Source organism: Triticum dicoccoides, chromosome 5B (assembly GCF_002162155.2).
Source record: "Triticum dicoccoides isolate Atlit2015 ecotype Zavitan chromosome 5B, WEW_v2.0, whole genome shotgun sequence".
Classification (NCBI taxonomy): domain Eukaryota; kingdom Viridiplantae; phylum Streptophyta; class Magnoliopsida; order Poales; family Poaceae; genus Triticum; species Triticum dicoccoides.
The window spans coordinates 526,255,739-526,275,098 of NC_041389.1; the positions used below are offsets into that span (position 1 = coordinate 526,255,739).

A 19,360-nucleotide genomic window follows, 5' to 3' on the forward strand; every position below is an offset into this window, starting at 1 on the left:
TATATGTAAACTGTCCTTCTTTCAAGGTCCTCGTTGTAATATAGTATGCGATTTACTCCGTTTGCTTGTGGGCCCTTCGCGGTGGAAAAAAGAAAAGAAAGAAAGCCATGATTGATAACGAGCACAACCTGCTTCTTCCGTTCCACGACGACGTCTCCCAATATCCTCCTCTCCCACCATCCCCCATCGCCGGCCGAGCCCTCCAGCGGCGAGCGCCGCCGCCGCCGGTCGACCCCCCCCCCCTCACGGAGCGTGACGCCTGGGAGTCTCCCCTCCTCCTCCCGCACGCCCCCTCTACTCGTTTGGCTCAGAGCGGACGGGAGATCCATCCATGCCGTGTTGGTAAGTGCCACATGATTAAGTAGTTCGGACATGACATGTCCCATTCTTCAACCACAATATAGTCCAGAGGGCGGTCTAAGAGGGACTAGATTGCTTGTTATGCATTGACATATTAATGTATTGCCTAGTCTCTTTCATCTGATTGGTCTTTTGATTGCATTGACTAGAGCATGCACTTGTACATGATATCAGAGCCAAGAGGTCTTGAGTTTACGATCCAACTGACGTAATTAAATTGCAACCCACTTTCAGTCCATGTAGTCTCTTCTACTCCCTCCGTTCCATAATGTAGTGTCTATAGATTTTTACAAAAGTCAAACATTACAAACTTTGACCATGTTTATAGAGTAAAGTAGGTACATCTAAAATACCAAATGCACATCATTGGATACATCGTGGGTTATATTTTCAGAATGTACATGTTTGGTATTGTAGATGTAGAGAGTTTTTTCCATACAATTGGTCAAAGTTGGCAAAGTTTGACTTTGACAAAAATCTATAGGCACTACATTATGGAATGGAGGGAGTATCATATCAGTGTTTTGGTTGCATTGGCTAGACCCTGCACTTGTACAATATTTAAAGTCCAGGGTCCTTTATGCGTCACATAAGAAGACCATTGATGTAAACTGTCTTTCTTTCAAGGTCCTTGCTGTAATACCTGCGGTGTTCTCCTTCTGCTTCTGGGCCCTTCGCGGTGGAAAAAAGAAAAGAAAGAAAAGCCACGATTGATAACGAGCACAACCTGCTTCTACCGTTCCACGACGACGTCTCCCAATCTCCTCCTCTCCCACCATCCCCAGCCGCCGGCCGAGCCCTCCAGCGGCCAGCGCCGCCGCCGCCGGCGGCCGACCCTTCCGCCCCCCTCCCGCCGAAGCGCGACGCCCGGGAGTCTCCCCTCCCCCTTCCCCCTCACGCCCCCGCTGCTGGATTGGCTCGGAGCGGGCGGGAGATCCATCCAGGCTGTGTTGGTAAGGAGGAAGCCCTAGCGCGGCTTTTCTGGGGTTTCTGTTCCCCGTGTTTTCCTCTGCTGCCAGCAAATCGAATTCGACCTGTTCTCGCTCCATGCAGCTAGCCACGGATTTGCTCGCTGCCGCGCCTCGTGCTAGCCGGGCCTCTTGACGGTTCGACTCTGCTCTTCGAGATCTCAGCTTGTTTTCCAGAAATTTTGGGGGTTCAGGAACCCCCGCGCCATGGAGTCAGGTGACGAATCTGTTTTATTTTCAATTAGTTTGTTGAGATTCCCCTGATGAAAGTAGAATGTTCAGAGATTATTAGTTTGCGATAATGATTGGATTGAACCGAGCTTTTTAGTTTTTTGGAAAGTAATACTGATAAAGCTCATTTTGAAATAAATCAGCTGAGATTCTACCATGTTATTCTCTGGGATACGGTGCCTAATTTCGGTAGTCACTAGTCATGCTTGTGAGTTAAGCTAATGCCATCTGCTGGAATTAGTCCTGGTGCGGTGGTTTCCACCTTGTTTTGGGTTAGCTCTGCGGCAGAGCAAGCGAATCATTAAAGCTATTCGTTATTTGTTCTGAGAATTCTTCTGTTGCCACGCTTCTATGGGTAGCAGATAATCCGCAGCGTTAAATACTCCCTGCTTTTATCATTTGGAGTATGCCTAATTTGTCAAAACTATTGTAAAACCACATTTGTTTAAGAAGGGGGATTATATCACGCACGTAGGTGCTTCTCACTGAAGCACCGCAGTTCGGCACCTCTTCTGCAACAGGTTAACCTTATGTTCCCACACTTTTACGGGCAGCGAGAAATCTGCAGCATTAATTGAATTCAATCACAATGGTGGGCTGGGCTTACTTATATCTACATTTGCGGTATTAATTGCTTCTTTTGGTGATATCTTAACCTTTGCATGATGTATATGCTACAAAGCATGGACACGGCAGAAGTTGGCGAATCCCCGTGCGGATACGGCCGGACACAGGGACACACTCGGACATGCAGGGATACGTGTATCCCGCCGTATTTCCTGAATTACGAATTAAAAAAGAAAGAAAGAAAAGGGAGGACACGGCTGGGACACGTGGAGGACTCGATTAATCCACTGGTCGGAGCAGCACTCTCCTCCGACTTCAGCCAGCGCTGGATCTGGAGCACCCTCCCGTCGCCTTGCTGCTGCTGCTGCGCCCCTGCCGCTGCCGTTGCTGCTGCTGCATCCCCCGCTGCAGCGCTGGCCGCCGTCGCTGCTCCTGCTGCTGCAGCGGCAAGAGGAGCACGCTGGGAGTAGGGCGGTGGCGAGAGGTGCTGCGGGGGAGTTGAGAGATCCATCGCTGGGAGGAGGGGTGATGGCAAGAGAGTGGCAGCTTAGTCAAAGCGTTAGGGCAGAGAGAGATAGGGCTTGAGTTTTGACGGTGCCGATTGATATGTAGCATCCAGTGGCTCTTAAAATGGCACTAGCTGGGCCTGCCCAACTACTAATGGATCATCTTCTTTGTGGCTCTTGACAATGGGAGAGGAAATGGCACTAGCTGTTCAGAGAGTTACTGCTGAATCCGAAATATCCTCTCTGGGCTTATGTCCAGAGAGTTACTGCTGAATGGGGCGATCTCTTTCTTGTTATTTTCCGTCTTTAACTCTATATTACATGGCATTATTTATTTATTTTTATACATACTTGGCGTGTCCCTGATGCGCTGTTTTTGGAAAATGCCGTATCCCGTGTCCCCGTATGTGTGTCGCCGTGTCTGTGTCGCCGAACACCCCACAACAGTGTTGTATTGCGGAGCCCACCTGTATCTGCTTTAGGCTCAGGTTGCGGTTGCTGAACTGTGTTGTGCTGTGCTTATTTTATAATCTCCTGTAGCAATTTAAGCCATAAATAAAAGTATTAAAAGAGGGTTGAACAAACACTAAAATAGGTAAAAGCTGGTTAATGGTTATCATAACCCACTGCAATGCCAAATGCAGCCTTAGTCTACCACTGTTTCCATTGAATGTTCTAGATATAGTATTTTTATATTGCTTTCTTCTCCTATAGCATCTGTTATTGTTGATGGGTTCTTACATTATCTCTGTGCAGGCGATACCAAATTTGATGCATCACAGTATGCTTTCTTTGGTAACAATGTCTTGGAGGAGGTTGAGCTAGGTGGATTGGATGATGATGATGCTGGTTTTGTTGGGCCTGGTGACGAAGAATACACTCCTATTTATCGAAGGGATATGTTGGAGGTAAGATATATGATAGATTTGGAATCTCTTCTGTTTTGACGTGACCACCATTGTCCGCCTTCTGGTCCTTCCTTTCAAAGCAAAAAAAAATATAAATAAGAAAAATCCACAGTGAATAGGTGTTATGTTTGTGGGATGATGTGCCAAATAGGTAACATGTGCATTGGTATAGCATTGTGAGCCTTCCTTTTATATCTGAAGGATCGCAAACTCCCTGTGGACTTCAGAGCACGAGGAGAGTTTCTCTTAGAAATTATCTTAATTTTGATCAATCTGTTCTAGCCCTTGTTTTCAAGTTTGGTTCATGCCATCAGGAACCTGGTAGAGGATGCAAAGTATGAACTAATTTTATTATAGGTATGTACACATGCGATCAAATAGGCAAATAGGAATATACATTGTTATGTAAACTAGGAAAGCTGGCATTGTCTCTTGTGATTGCTAACTGTTTCCATGTATGTTGGTCGAAAGCCTGGTAAAGAATGTAGTCAATTGTATTTTAGGGTTACTAATGCTATCATGTATTCAGAAAAGGTTCTGCTTAAACTGAGGAAGTTAACGTATCTATTTTGGAACCATTAGTTAACTCTGTAAAGTGCATACAGTACAGGCATGGTTGGAAATCCTCCTTACATACCCTGGAAAAATTAGAAAGCTTACGTTGAATGCACTATGCGGGAGGTAGTCCGTGTTAGAACAGGGTTGTGCTGTGTGTGTAGTTATCATATTGTATAGGGGCTTCTTTGCTTATTTCCCTTCATGTATATGTGCTGGCCTGTTGGCCCGATGGAATATAGGCTCACTTCATAACATGGTATAAGAGCTAGGGTTAGGTTCCCCAGCCGCCGCCGCCGCCTCTGGTCGCCGCCGCCGCCGCCGCCGGCCGCCGCTCCTCTCTTCATCGAGCCTCTCCCCTCTTCTTCCTGGTAGCTGCTGCCGCCTGCTGGTCCAGGCCGCCGCCGTTCCAGGCCGCTGCTGCCGCCGTCCTTCCCGGCCGGCGCCGCCGCCTCAACGTGCTGCTGCTGCTCTTCAACGAGCTGCTGCTGCTGCTGCTCCTCTTCTCTGCTGCTGCTGCTGCTCTTCTTCAACGAGCTGCTGCTGCTGCTCTTCTTCAACGAGCTGCTGCTGCTGCTCTTCAAAGTGCGGCTGCTGCTGCTCTTCTCCTCCTGGTCTGCTGCTGCCATCAAGCTGTGCCTCCTGCTGCTGCTGGTCTTCAACGAGCTGCTGTTGCTGCTCTGCTGCAATGGCGCCCTCCACCACCACCGGTGCTGTCCCAGTCCCACGATGTCCTGTTATCTTCAACGGACAGAACTACAGGGACTGGGTGCAGCACATGAAGCTGCACATGAGGGGCCAGCTGGTCTGGGAGCACCTCTCTGGTGCTCTGCCTTGTCCCCTGCTGCCCACTCCTCCAGCTGAGTTGGCCTTCCCTGTTGATGCCGATGAAACCAAGCAACGTGAGATGCTAGATGCTTTTGAAGAGGCCACTGAAGAGTATCAGAATCAACTCCACTTATACAAGCAATGGACAAATGATGATGCTCGAGCCTCTTCTATCTTGGTGAACAGCATGGATGTTGATCTCACCATGGATGTGGTGGCCCTTACCACTGCATATCAGATGTGGGAGCACCTTCGCCATCGCTATGAGTCTACAGGGGATGCCATGTATCTCTCTGTTGTTCGTCAAGAGCAACAACTACAACAGGGAGATGCTACTGTGGATGATTTCTACAAGGAGATGTCGGCGGTGTGGCGCCAATTGGACTCTCTGGGAGCTGATGTTTGTCGCAGATGTCAGTGTTGTGTGCGGCAACAAGCTAAGCTGGAGGTTCGTCGCCTCTACGACTTCCTCACTCGCCTCCGGCCGGAGTTCGAGCAGAGTCGTGCTCAGCTATTGGCACGCCATCCTCGGCTCTCTACTCTGGAGGCCTTTGCTGAGGTGCGATCTGAGGAGGTGCGCCTACGGAGCACGGGCTTATTGCCATCCTCTTCAGCAGTCCTGGCTGCCCGCGTTCCACCACCGCTGCCTGGTGTGCCCTCTTCTTCACAGGTGGTAGCAACCTCCACTAGTGCTTTCTGCAACTACTGCAAGCAGGATGGTCACATGATCACGGAGTGCATCAAGAGGAGGAAACAGGGTCGCCGTGGTGGCCGTCCTCAAAAGGACTCGGGAGGCTCCTCTAATTCTCGTGAGGGCTCCCTTGAGAAGGTTCACCAGGAGATGCTCACCTTGCTGCGCCGCCTTACTGCTTCTGCACCATCCTCAGGTTCTGCTGGTTCTGCTGGTCAGACGTCTGGTCCACCACCGCACTCTTCGTCAGGTACATCTTTGCCCTGGATTCTTGATTCTGGGGCCTCCTTCCACATGACACCACATAGAGATCATCTTTGTGCTGTCAATTCCGTGCCTTCTCCTCTTACAGTTCAGACTGCAGATGGCACTTCTCTTTCTGTTGCCGCAAGAGGGACTCTTTCCACGTCTTCTTTTCATGTCCCTACCGTTTCTCATGTTCCTAAACTGACTATGCAACTTCTATCTGCTGGTCAACTTACTGACTTGGGTTGTCGTGTTATTCTGGATTCTGACTCTTGTTGTGTTCAGGATCGTCGTACGGGGACTCTAGTTGGGATCGGTCCTCGGCGCCATGACTCTCAGCGCCTTTGGGAGCTCGATTGGCTGCGCCTTCCTTCCGCTGCGTCCTCTAGCCAGTCGGACATCACCACCCCTTTTGCTTCAGCTGCCACCTCCACCACATCCTTCGCTCAGTGGCATCATCGATTGGGTCACATTTGTGGCTCCCGCTTGTCTTCTTTGGTTAGGAGTGGTGTTCTAGGGTCTGTATCTGGTGATAGTTCACTAACTTGTATGGGTTGTAAGCTTGGCAAGCAGATACAACTTCCATATCCCTCTAGTAATTCTGTTTCTCAACGACCTTTTGAACTTGTTCACTCTGATGTATGGGGTCCTGCCCCCTTTGTTTCGAAAGGGGGTCACAAATATTATATAATTTTCATTGATGATTTTTCTCGCCACACTTGGATCTACTTTATGTCATCTCGTAGTCAAGTGCTTCAAATTTACAAGTCGTTTGCTACCATGGTTCACACTCAGTGTGATTCCTCTGTTCGAGTTTTTCGTGCTGATTCGGCTGGCGAGTACTTATCTCGTGCGCTTCGTGGTTTCCTTGCTGAACAGGGTACCCTTCCTCAGTATTCCTGTCCTGGTGCACACGCTCAAAATGGGGTGGCTGAACGCAAACATCGTCACGTCCTTGAGACTGCTCGGGCTCTTCTTTTATCTTCTGCTGTTCCCCCGCACTTTTGGGCTGAGGCTGTCTCTACCGCTGTTTATCTCATTAATATTCAGCCTTCTGTTGCTCTTCAGGGAGGGATACCAGTTGATCATCTAGGTGATGGTCCAGCTGATTATAGTGGTCTACGCCTGTTTGGTTGTGCCTGTTTTGTTCTTCTCCACCCTCATGAACGCACCAAATTGACTGCTCAATCTGTTGAATGTGTTTTCCTTGGCTACAGTTTGGAGCACAAAGGTTACCGTTGCTGGGACCCTATTGCTCGAAGACCGAGAATCTCCAAAGATGTCACTTTTGATGAGTCTCGCTCCTTCTACCCTCGTCATTCTTCTACTGCCACAACCGAGTCGTTAGTCGAGCCTCTCTCTTTTTTGACTCTACCTGATTCTTCACCTTTATCGTCACCTGGTAGGTCCACTCCTAGCCTTTCACCTATGTCTGCTCATGAGCTTCAGCTTACACAGGATGAGGTTTCTATTCCTGACTCTCCTACTCGGGTTGAGCCATCCACTCTCTCTCCTTTTCCTTTTACCTACTCCCGTCGTGCTCAACACCCTTCTCCCTCTGATGCGCCACCTTCCACTTCCCCTCTCTCTCCGCTTCCTTTTGTCTACTCCCGTCGTGCTCGGCACCCTTCTCCCTCGGATGCGCCCACTTCCACTTCCACTCCTTCTCTGTTGGGTCCCATTCCTTCAGAACCACCTACCCCTCCTGCTCCTCGGTATAATCTGCGTGATCGCCACACTCTCCAGCCTCCTGCGTACTATGTTGCTGCTGCTACCACTCTTGTTGAGCCGTCTACGTATCGTGAGGCTGCTGCTCATTCTGAATGGCAGCATGCTATGGCAGAGGAAATTCATGCTCTTGAGCGCACAGGCACTTGGGACCTTGTACCCCTGCCTACAGGCGTTAGACCCATCACTTGCAAATGGGTCTACAAGGTTAAGACACATTCAGATGGTTCTCTCGTGCGCTACAAAGCTCGTCTTGTTGCGCGTGGCTTCCAGCAGGAGTATGGTCGTGACTATGATGAGACTTTTGCTCCTGTTGCTCACATGACCACTGTTCGCACTCTTTTGGCTGTTGCTGCTGTTCGGCAGTGGTCCATCTCTCAATTAGATGTCAAGAATGCCTTCTTGAATGGTGAGCTGCGGGAAGTGGTCTATATGCAGCCGCCTCCTGGCTATACTGTCTCTGATGGCACTGTCTGTCGCCTTCGGCGCGCTCTTTACGGGCTGAAACAAGCTCCACGTACCTGGTTTGAGCGTTTCTCCGCCGTCATCACAAGGATCGGGTTCTCTGCTAGTGTTCATGATCCTGCTCTGTTTATTCACACTTCTTCTCGCGGTCGCACCCTTTTACTACTCTATGTTGATGACATAATTATCACAGGGGCTGACCACCAATTCATTGATTTTGTGAAGAAACGTCTACATGAGCAATTCTTGATGACTGATTTGGGTTCTCTTCGCTACTTTCTTGGACTTGAGATCATTTCTTCCCCTGAGGGTATTTATCTCTCTCAAGAGAAGTACATCCAAGATCTTCTCACTCGTGCCTGCCTCACTGATCAGCGCACGGTTGACACTCCTATGGAGTTTGGTCTCCATCTTCGTCCTGGTGAGGGTGAACCCCTTGCAGATCCCACACGCTACCGCCATCTTGTTGGGAGCCTTGTCTATCTAGGCATCACTCGTCCTGACATTTCTTATGCTGTGCACATTCTAAGTCAGTTTGTCTCTGCTCCCACTCAACTTCACTACAGTCACCTTCTTCGTGTTCTTCGTTACCTTCGTGGTACCGTGACTCGTCGCTTATTCTTCCCTCGCTCCAGCTCTCTTCAGCTTCAGGCCTACTGTGATGCTACCTGGGCCAGCGATCCCACTGATCGCCGCTCTCTCTGCCTATTGTGTTTTTCTTGGCTCCTCCCTGATTGCCTGGAAGACCAAGAAGCAGAATGCTGTATCTCGCTCCAGTGCTGAGGCTGAGCTGCGAGCTATGGCGTCCGTGACTGCAGAAATTACTTGGCTACGATGGCTTCTTCAGGATTTTGGTGTTTCCACTGCTACACCGACCCCTCTGCTCTCCGACAGCACTGGGGCACTCAGCATTGCCCGTGATCCTATTAAGCATGAGCTCACCAAGCACATCGGTGTTGATGCCTCCTACACTCGTTCTCAGGTGCAAGATAGAATTGTGGCCCCTTAGTATGTGCCCTTGGAGCTTCAGCTTGCTGATTTTCTGACGAAAGCTCAGACACGGTCCCAACACAGCTTTTTCCTGTCCAAACTCGGTGTCCAAGATCCCCCTTGAGTTTGAGGGGGGGTGTTAGAACAGGGTTGTGCTGTGTGTGTAGTTATCATATTGTATAGGGGCTTCTTTGCTTATTTTCCTTCATGTATATGTGCTGGCCTGTTGGCCCGATGGAATATAGGCTCACTTCATAACAGTCCGAACTATACACAAGCAAGTTTTAGTTTTTATGACTTCAGGTAGGAACCGTTACAAGTTGTGTGTACTGTGTGCTTCATTCCCTTCAGTTTCTGTTTTGTTTTCACTCACAGTTGGATCCCAAACATGCATTTAGGAATGATTTCAGAATGCTGTCCCACTGGATTTCTGATCACCTTAAAATATTGCAAAAGTATTTCTTTTTTCTGTTGTATAGGAAATATTGCAAAAGTATTTCTTTTTTCTGTTGTATAGGAAGGTCAACCGCTCATTGGTCAAGCTTTGCTTTCGCAGGACGAAGGTGTAGGTTCATTTGCTGGTGTTGATGATCTTGCCGGGGCATTCTCAAAGGTTTGATTTCTATGGTACATAATTCATTTAGGATTGTCGGATGTATATTTTAAGATTATACTAATATAGTCACATGAGCTCTCATTTGTTTTACCAAAATTAACGTTTACCTAATTTGCATGGTTGCCCTATTTCATTTGTTCCTGTTTGACTGGTGAGGCTGATTTATTTATTTACAATTTCAGCTGACCAGAACTGTTAATGAACCAAAGCAATCAGGAATAGTTAGTCGTGGGGGATCGTTACCTGGACAAAGTGAGTAATGCTGGTTTACTCATTTATCTGTGAGGAAATATGCTTTTGTGTTTTAACTTTGTTTCTGTCTTTGAAGGACAATTATGCATGCTGTTAGATAGCATGTTTGCACATGCTTAAGAGATATTCTCTAAATTCTTTCAACTTACTACCAAAGCTACAGTTATCATGATGCACTTAACTTGGCTTTATTATGTCTTATATCCGACCAATGTAATTACTCTAATATGGCTGCTACTGCTAGTCTGTCATTGTTTGAATGCAAATCTTAAGTTAACTAATGAAAATAAATAATCTTCGTTTTCTTGTTACTTTGTTGAGTGCTATACACATTAACATAATTTTTATTTGTTTAATCGTTTCATTATAATTCTGCACTTTATAGCTTCTACTGCTGACTGGGCACAAGAGGCTGAATCATCGTACTGGCCTACACAGCCTGCATTGGGTGCTGAACAACGGCTGGACAACAAAAACTGGTGGTCTCAACCACCCCATCCAGCCCAGTTTGCTGATTCCAGACTTCAGAGGACATCCTCATCCCCGCAACAAGATGCTCAGTACAATCCTATTGAACCTATTCTCGGACCAAGGCCATCTCCTTTGCAGAGAATGTCATCATATCCTCACCAAGAGCCGCAATACAATAATATTGAACTGATTCGTGGGAATGGTAGCAGATTTACACCAGCTTTGATGCAGCATCCAAATGGATTTATACCACCTCAAATGCCGCCACCCCATCAACAAAACGGAATGCTCCCAATTCAACACTCTCCACCCCAGTTCTCACAACTACATGCCCAGATGCTTGGTGCCCAACATTCTCCGCCACAAAATCTGCAGATGTTTGGTCCTCGGCATCCTTCACCACAAATGATGGGTAGATTTGATCCAAATTTTGTTATGCCTGACTTGAGTGATCCCAGAGCCAGATCGATGTTACACCATGGAAGGCATGGCCCGCGCTATCCTCCCCAAGGTTTTGAGCCTGGTAATATGAGAATGGATAATAGGTGGCAGCGGTTCAGATCCAAGTACATGTCCACTGAAGAAATTGAGAACATCGCAAGGATGCAGAAAGCTGCCACTCAGATCACCGATCCATATATTGATGATTACTATCATCAAGCTTGTTTGGCCAGAAAATCAGCAGGAGCACAACTGAAGCACTACTTCTGTCCAACCTTGATCAGAGATACATCTTCTCGTACACGCAGTAAGGATGAGCCACATGCGTATCTTCAGGTTGATGCTCTTGGGAGGCTTCCATTTTCCTCCATCCGCAGGCCCCGTCCGCTCCTTGATGTTGAAGAAGCCTCTGAACCAAGTGATAGCACTACTGAAAAATCTGCTTCAAAATCTCTTGACCAAGAGCCGATGCTGGCTGCTAGAATCACAATTGAAGATGGCCTTTGCCTACTACTGGATGTGGATGATATAGATCGTTTGCTTCACTTTAGTAAACAGCCAGATGGTGGTTTGCAACTTAGAAACAGAAGACAGGCTCTTCTCGAGCAGCTGGCAGAATCACTGCAATTAGTTGATCCACTTACATCTAATAAGGATGCACCTCTGTCGCAAAATGATGATCTAGTGTTTCTCCGCATAGTATCTCTACCGAAGGGCCGGAAACTACTTTCTCGTTATATTGATCTTGTTACTTCAGGTAGTGAGCTTGCAAGGGTTGTTTGCATGGCAGTTTTCCGGAATCTAAGATCTATATTCGGCAATTTGCCCTCTGATAGCAGCATAGCTGGGACCACAACTAAACTTGTATGTGCCGTATCCACCTGTGTTGTTCGGATGGACTTGAGTGGACTCAGTGCTTGTCTTGCAGCTGTTGCGTGTTCGTCACAGCAACCACCTCTTCGACCTCTGGGATATGCTGCTGGTGACGGCGCTTCTGTCATCATAAAGTCTCTACTGGACAGAGCTACAGATCTTCTTACTGATCAACATGTGGCCTCTGCTTACAGCATGCAGAACCGAACTCTATGGCAGGCATCATTTGATGCCTTCTTCGGGCTACTTATGGGGTATTGCATGAGTAAATTTGATACTGTGGTTCATACAGTGCAAATGCAACCTGCTGCTGCAGCTGTGATAAGCAGGGAAACACCAGTGGAGCTGTTGCGTGCCAGCCTTCCTCACACAAATGAGTATCAGCGCAAGCAGTTGCTCAGTTTCGCTCAGCGCACTGTGCCTGTCAACAGCTCTAGTTCCCATGGGTCTGGTAATGTGCCGATGGCATCAGAATATGTCCAGAGCTGAAATAGAAGAACAGAGCTGCTTTTCATAATCTATATACTTGATATGGTATAGTTCTTCGATAATGTTTTTATCGTAGCTGCTTTCTGTTAATGTTTATTCTATCCTTCTTTTTTATAACTCTAAATCTTGGTAACCCTATGTTCTATCCAATGTGACCCTTTCTTTTACTTGCACTCTGAAAGTGGCACGGTTGTTTTCATCAGATTGCTATCACTTCCATTTTTGCTGAGTTGACGAGACCTGGTTGTTCATACTTAAAGTTGTACTAAAGTTGACACACTTATTTTGGGATGGAGAGAGTACTTTGTTTAAAATTATACATTTGCAGCTTTTGTCATCAATACCAAAAAAGAAAGAACAGTTCTCCGTATCCCATGTTTTGTCACCAAGTAGTGTGTGCGCCAGGCGGCCAATTATACCTATTTATTATCTCCATAGGTCTGCAACTTATACCAGCATACACGTTGAGCAAGACCATAATCTTCAGTACCTGAATTTTTGGTGATATTTACTTGCAGTTGTAACGCCCAAATTCTCTGTTAGGATGGTATTCAGTTGCAGGATGGTCCAAATGGAATCGCTTGATCTTTCATCTACCATTGTTTTGCTTTCTCTTGAATCCTTGCCATCTATATTGATCTTTTATTTATTTGAACGTCACTGTTGTGTTGTAACTTGTATCTTCAGCTTATCCTTCCAGTTTTATTTTTGTTAGCTGATCACATGTAGATGTAAAACTTTTAGGTTCTTGCGAGTGGTGGGAAGAACATAGATATTGTGGTGACGACAAAGAATGACGACAAAGAATGATGGTCTCGGTCAAATATTCAAAGGATGATCTTCGGCCACTTTAGGAAGCTCAAATTGATGAATTATGTTGCTGAGACAGAGGTAGAGAAGGCTCCTAGAATGGATGTTGCCCGAGGGGAACATGATCGCTGAATGTCCTAAGCCTTTGTTCTGTCAGCCAAAACTTTTAGGGTGCTTTCTGTTGCATTCCATTGCACGACCTAAACTTGTTTTAGCGCTTTAGTTTTGTTATTCGTATATGAATTTTGTTGTTTTGCTGATGACCTGTAAGCTGTTTTTCTGTTCTTGAATTGGCACAAAATTGTTACTGCAAGCCTTGCGTATCAGCCTGACATTTTAGCAGGCTGACAGAAAAACATTTCTGCAGTTTGGGTTAATTAGTAGTACTCCAATGCTTGGTCAGGCATAGCTGATAATGCTGTTGCCTTTTCTGGTATGTTACTTTGGCTAATGTTAATTTCGTCTAGAATTTATGCTGGTGCTTTCAACATGTCGTCATTTCTGCGCTCAAGAATCATCACACAGGCTGCCAAACAATGTCATATCGCCTGTTTGTTTTCTGATCTCGCTAACATAATACATGTGAAAACCCAAATAAGAACACCAGCAAGAACCACATGTGCAAATCCATTTTTAAATAGTCAATCAGATTTTGGGAGCAGCCAACGCTTTGGTTGGACCGGTGAAAAGAACACCAATCTGACGTGCTAATAAACATGCGGCAGCGAACTATTTCTGAAAACTTGTGGATGAAACTCGTCCTAGGAAGACAAATATTGATTTGGTCGTTGTTTGGATGGATGCAAATTTCTTGGCATACCTCCAATTCTTTTTAGTCTGTTGCACTTCATGTTTTTTGACCAATATTAGTCAACTCCTAAAGCGTGAGACGAAAAATTCCGTAGCCAAATATTGGTTGATCACACGAGCTTCAAGGTTACACTTTGGTTGTCAGCGATGGTGTTATCGCTCGGCATAAGCGTTAGCTATTTCAAAAACCAATCAACGAAAAAGAAGAGAGAAGCGCGATGGTTTTATGCAGGGAGGAACTCCACCCTACTCCTGGTTCTACAGAACTTCTATGAAACGTTGTGCAGCCATGTTCTCTGCTCACCAGCTAGCTAGGCGGAAGGGTCACCACCAACCAAGGACATATATGCACTTACTTGAGACGATTGAGCATTACACGATTATATATATCGATATGACTGGCGGCACAATGCAATGCAACATCATCAGGCTGACCTATTCACTCATCGCCATCATCATACGCAAAAATGCAAACCTTCTAGCGTTACTGTTGCACGAGATCTGAGTTGATGACCATACATGGGATGCATGGACTAGGAGGCAACGAGCCCGCTACATCATTTGTTTACACGGTTCGAATCGACCGAGAGACGAATACCCTTAGTCGAGATGGGAATGGGCCGACCCGGACCTGGCCTTGGACCTGGCCCCGTGGCCCCAAGGTCAATATGTGAGGCCATGGGTCGGCCCATTTCATCCAAAAATCGTGGCTTCACTGACCCATTGGGTACATAAGGCCGACCCAAAATTCAGTGAATTCACACTTATTTCTGCTGAAAAAATGTCTATGGTACACCAAGCTGCATGAAAGGAGTAGTCTGTACCAGGACCCAAAAATTCCATGTATGCAGTCTAGGAGATTGACAAAAACTCCTATAGACATACGCAGCGGAACTATTGCACAACCAACACTGAAACTACTACAGAATCTACACTGAAGCTATAGTAGTCTCACCTGTGCAGAATCCTTGTACGCACTGAAACTCCAGAATCCTTATTTACGCACTGAAACTTGTACAGTACTTTACAGAATCTACTAAACTGAAACTCCTGCAGAATCTACACATATATGCACTGACCAATAACCAAAACGGGGCAATCTAGTCTCACGTGTGCTTGGCTTGCAGTTGCACTGGGAAGGGGAGGAAGCAGGCAAGAGTGAGCACAATCCGGAGACCAGGAAGGCCACCGGGATGACGAGCTGGACAAGTCGGAGAGGAACGGAACGGCGACCGGGACAGTGGGATGGCGAGCTTGACGGGCGACCAGTACCGTGAGACGTAGAGCGATACGACGGCGACCGGGAGGTGCACAAGGAGCAGGAGGAACGCCGGCAGCAGCAGAGATGCGGGGCAGCTGGCAACGACAGAGATGCTCGGGGGCGGGCGGCAGCGACTACGCATAGCGATTTGCTGGGTCGACCCATCTGACCCATCGGGTCGCACGGTGCCGGCTCCACTGACCCGTATATCATTTAGGGCCAACCCACTTAGCCCATTGGCCTCAATCTTTTGGGCCGGGTCAGTGACCCAGCGGGCCGACCCGGCCCATTCCTATCTTGAACCCTTAGCTCTCAGACGAGGATGCTGTGCTGACGGACCAGGCTTGGACGGGCGTGTCCCGTGCCTTGAACGGATGAGGAGAGCTGCGGTGGTAGCGCGTAATAGCTGCCTGCTGCGTGCTCATCGAGTGGTAGCAAGTGTAGCTTCCATCAATACCTCCAGCTGGGCAGCAATGTGCAATTGGGCAACAAGTGTAGCTGCTGCTGCTGCTGCTGCGTGTGTGCTGATCTCAGTGAGTCACTATTACGCGTGAGCTGGTCTTTTGTTGTTCTTCTAGCGCGCTTGATTTGACCCTGATAAAAAGTCATAGAGGAGCCCCTCTATACATTCACACGTATATTACATCACCATTTATGCGGTGCAATTTTTTTGAAAAAAAAATCTTTCGTTATCTGACAATGATGAGAAAGGGTTTTAAAAGATTTTGGTTTTCAATTATTAAACTATAGTGTAGGTTGGTGTAATGGTTGTTGGTCTTGGTATTAGCTGTGCCCTTGCTACCTGTCGCAGGTTTGAATTCCATGTATTACACTTTTTCCTCAATTCGTGTTTTTGGAAGTGGGAGCCATCGAAGCCATCGAAGGGATCGTGCGGATCTGTTGTTTAACGTCTAGCCGATTGGACGTTAGCACAGTCCATTTTTAATATAAACTTAGTCAATTTTTTCACGAAGTTTGTCTTTGACCAAATTTTATATGAAGACTAAAAGAAGGGAGTACCACTTATTTCATAGATATGCATCTGTATATTAGGTGCTGCATTGATTTAGGATGGCACATAACAGAAATATATTGCCAATAGATTTGTAATAACCCAACTTATCATCAGGGCTTAGTAAATATTGATTCGAATAGTTGGATCACTGGGTCAGGCGTGAGTCGTACATACGAAGTCGTACGCACAGCAATTTCGAATATATTGGGACGATGTGAAACTGACGCAGATGTGAACCCCAACGGGACCCACGTTGGCCTGGCCGGACGACTGAACATGTTGCGTAATTGAATGAAATCTAGTAATAAAGTAGATACACCGCACGCACCTCTATGCCTTGTCCTTTTAAGGATGGCCCGCCTGTAGTGCTGACATGCCTATCGCGGTCAATTCCCTGCTACAGCCTAGTACTTGGCTTGTTAATCTCAGTAATTTACCTTGCCTAATTATCCTGACACCGCATGCGGTCTGCTGCTGGCTAATATGGACATACGGTGCACGAATCTTCAAATCACTGTACGGCTCGGATAAGGGGGGTGTCGGGGAACCCGGGTGCCATCGCACCTTTCCGTTCCTGGCATACCAATGCCTTTTTTGCTGCTATAGTTCATTTTTTAATCAACTCTTGCATAAGCAAAAGCTTGATACCTAAGATTTTGCTAGCAAATATTTGGTATGATAAGGTTTGTCTTAAACCAAACATACGTTCATTGTTGTTTCACGCAATGATCACACAAGCTTGAAGGTTACACTTTGATTATCAAATTTTTAAGGTACGGACAAGAAGAGCGATGGTGTTATGCAGGTACCAACTCCACCCCGCATGGCGAAGTTGGCTATGTGTGACTGCAAGGCTTATGTAGTTAACGTATGAACCCACTCGTTTCATAAAACCTCTATGAAACATTATGCAACCAGCAAGCCCCTACATTAATTAGCACGTCGACAAAAAACATTTGCCATGATCCACTCACTTGCAATGGAGACTCTCTCTCTCTCAAGTGAGTGAGAAAGAGATGACCACACATATACCTGGCCAAACCTCGGGCCGGGCCTAGCCAAGCCCGACACAAAAAACTCAGGCCCGGGCCCGGCCCGGCCATCGGGCCTGTGTTTTTGGGTCCGAGCCCGCCCCGAGCACATAAAAGCCCATCGGGCTTCGGGCCGGCCCGACCCGACCTTCAGAAAATGGCAAAAACGACGGGCCCGGGCCCGGCCCGGCTCGGCCTTCGGGCTCAAAAACTAGGCCCGAGCCCGGCCCGGGGGCAGCATCGGGCCGGGCCAGGTCGGACTTTTTCGGGCCGGGTCGGGCCGGGCCGGCCGGGCTGGGCTTCCCATGGCCAGGACTAACCACACACATGTGATGGGACCGGGAAGCAGTCAGGAAGGAGGTGCAACTCATCTCTATGCTGGCGCTTGAGCTGATCGAAATTAGTGTCGTCAACTGGAAACATGTGGCAAGATTTGGCAAATAACGAGCGAGGAGACGGACATTGTATTCATCAGAACCAGATAGTATATGCCCGTATTTATGTACGTTCTCCAGCAAGTGCTCTTCTCTAGTGGGGAGTGCAACAAGTTGTTACTACATAGGTTGTACTCTTTTTTTTTGGGTGAATACGCAAGGTTGCATATCATTTCATTGATAGAATGGAGAGAAAGTACAGAATGCAGCCCTAGTAGTCGTGCGCGCTACGGCGACCACTAGAGTGCGGGAGGAGCAGAGAGGGGGAGGGTGCTCAGCCTCACAAACAAGTTGTTTATGTTACATGAATGATGGTTGCAAGCCTTTTGGCCCCAGCACGAGCCCACAAACGAGCTTCATCTTTGATTGTGCGGGCTAGATCATTGTTGGATGGTTGGGCGTTGTCGAAGACGGCTTCATTTCGGTGTTTCCAGATGGACCAGGCGGTGAGGACGATGAGGGAGTTCATCCCCTTGCGAATGTGCGCCGAAGCCGAGCCGTTGGTTGCGGACCACCAGGAGAAGAATCCATCACTTGAGCTTGGGATGGCCACAGGCAGCTGGCACCAAGACAAAATCTCGTGCCAAGTTATCTTGGAGAACACGCATCGTGCGAGAAGGTGATCAAGGGTTTCCAACTCCTGGCTGCAGAGTTTGCAAAGGGGATCATGCGGCAGGCCATGGCATGCGCGGCGCTCGGCAGTCCAGCAATGGTCCATGGATGCTAGCCAAAGGAAGAATTTGGCCTCGGCCGGAGCCCATGCTCGCCAAATGAGGCGCCAGTGTGGCGTAGTAGTTGATCCACGGGACATGGCCAGGTAGGCGGAGTTCGCAGAGTACCTCCCATTCTCTGTCCACCTCCAGGTGAGCTTATCAGGCTCGGTAGAGAGCTGGATGCGCCGCCAAAGATCGACATACTCGACGGCGGCGACAGGGCACAAAGTTCCGTTGATGTCCCCAATCCAGGTGGAGTTCTGCAGGGCGTCGCGGACAAGACGTTGGCGACGGCGAGGCGCGAGATGAGGGAGAGCAGGGATGGGGCGATCTCGGCAACGGAGGAACCATGGATCTAGTGATCTATCCAGAACCGGCATGTGGTTCCATCCTCGATGGTCCAGATTGTAGAGGCACAAAAGAACTAACATGTCTCCTCATCAACCAACAGTTGTAGGTGGCTCCATGGCCGCGCGGGGTCAGTGGCCTGTAGCCGAAGCCAAGACAGCGAAGGGCGATGCCTGTGCGGTGGAGATCGCGCACCGCAAGGCCACCATACTCGAGCGGTCGGGAGAGCTTTGGCCAGCTGACGAAGCAACATCCATGCTTGGCGTCTGAGGGAGTCCTGGATTAGGGGGTGTCCGGATGGCCGGACTATGACCTTTGGCCGGACTCCCGGACTATGAAGATACAAGATTGAAGACTTCGTCCCGTGTCCGGATAGGACTTTCCTTGGCGTGGAAGGCAAGCTTGGCGATATGATATGTAGATCTCCTCCAATTGTAACCGACTCTGTGTAACCCTAGCCCTCTCCGGTGTCTATATAAACCGGAGAGTTTTAGTCCGTAGGACGAACAACAATCATACCATAGGCTAGCTTCTAGGGTTTAGCCTCTCTGATCTCGTGGTAGATCCACTCTTGTACTACCCATATCATCAATATTAATCAAGCAGGAGTAGGGTTTTACCTCCATCGAGAGGGCCCGAACCTGGGTAAAAACACCGTGTTCCTTGTCTCCTGTTACCATCCGCCTAGACGCACAGTTCGGGACCCCCTACCCGAGATCCGCCGGTTTTGACACCGACATTGGTGCTTTCATT

The 19,360-nt window shown here is 47.9% G+C and overlaps 2 protein-coding genes across 2 annotated transcripts; both read left to right on the forward strand.

Annotated features, from left to right (window-relative positions):
- Positions 1-1,138: 1,138 nt before the first annotated feature.
- On the forward strand, positions 1,139-13,431 carry LOC119311348 (protein PAT1 homolog). Its single transcript, XM_037586991.1, has 7 exons — positions 1,139-1,313; positions 1,414-1,545; positions 3,389-3,540; positions 9,600-9,656; positions 9,842-9,911; positions 10,297-12,230; positions 12,930-13,431. Exons 2-6 carry the CDS (start codon positions 1,536-1,538, stop codon positions 12,183-12,185), a joined length of 2,178 nt encoding a protein of 725 aa, XP_037442888.1. The 5' UTR covers positions 1,139-1,313; positions 1,414-1,535; the 3' UTR covers positions 12,186-12,230; positions 12,930-13,431.
- Positions 4,666-6,564, forward strand: LOC119311349. Its single transcript, XM_037586992.1, has 2 exons — positions 4,666-5,864; positions 6,146-6,564. The coding sequence occupies exons 1-2, from the start codon at positions 4,784-4,786 to the stop codon at positions 6,190-6,192; spliced, it is 1,128 nt and encodes a 375-aa protein (XP_037442889.1). The 5' UTR covers positions 4,666-4,783; the 3' UTR covers positions 6,193-6,564.
- Positions 13,432-19,360: the final 5,929 nt, after the last annotated feature.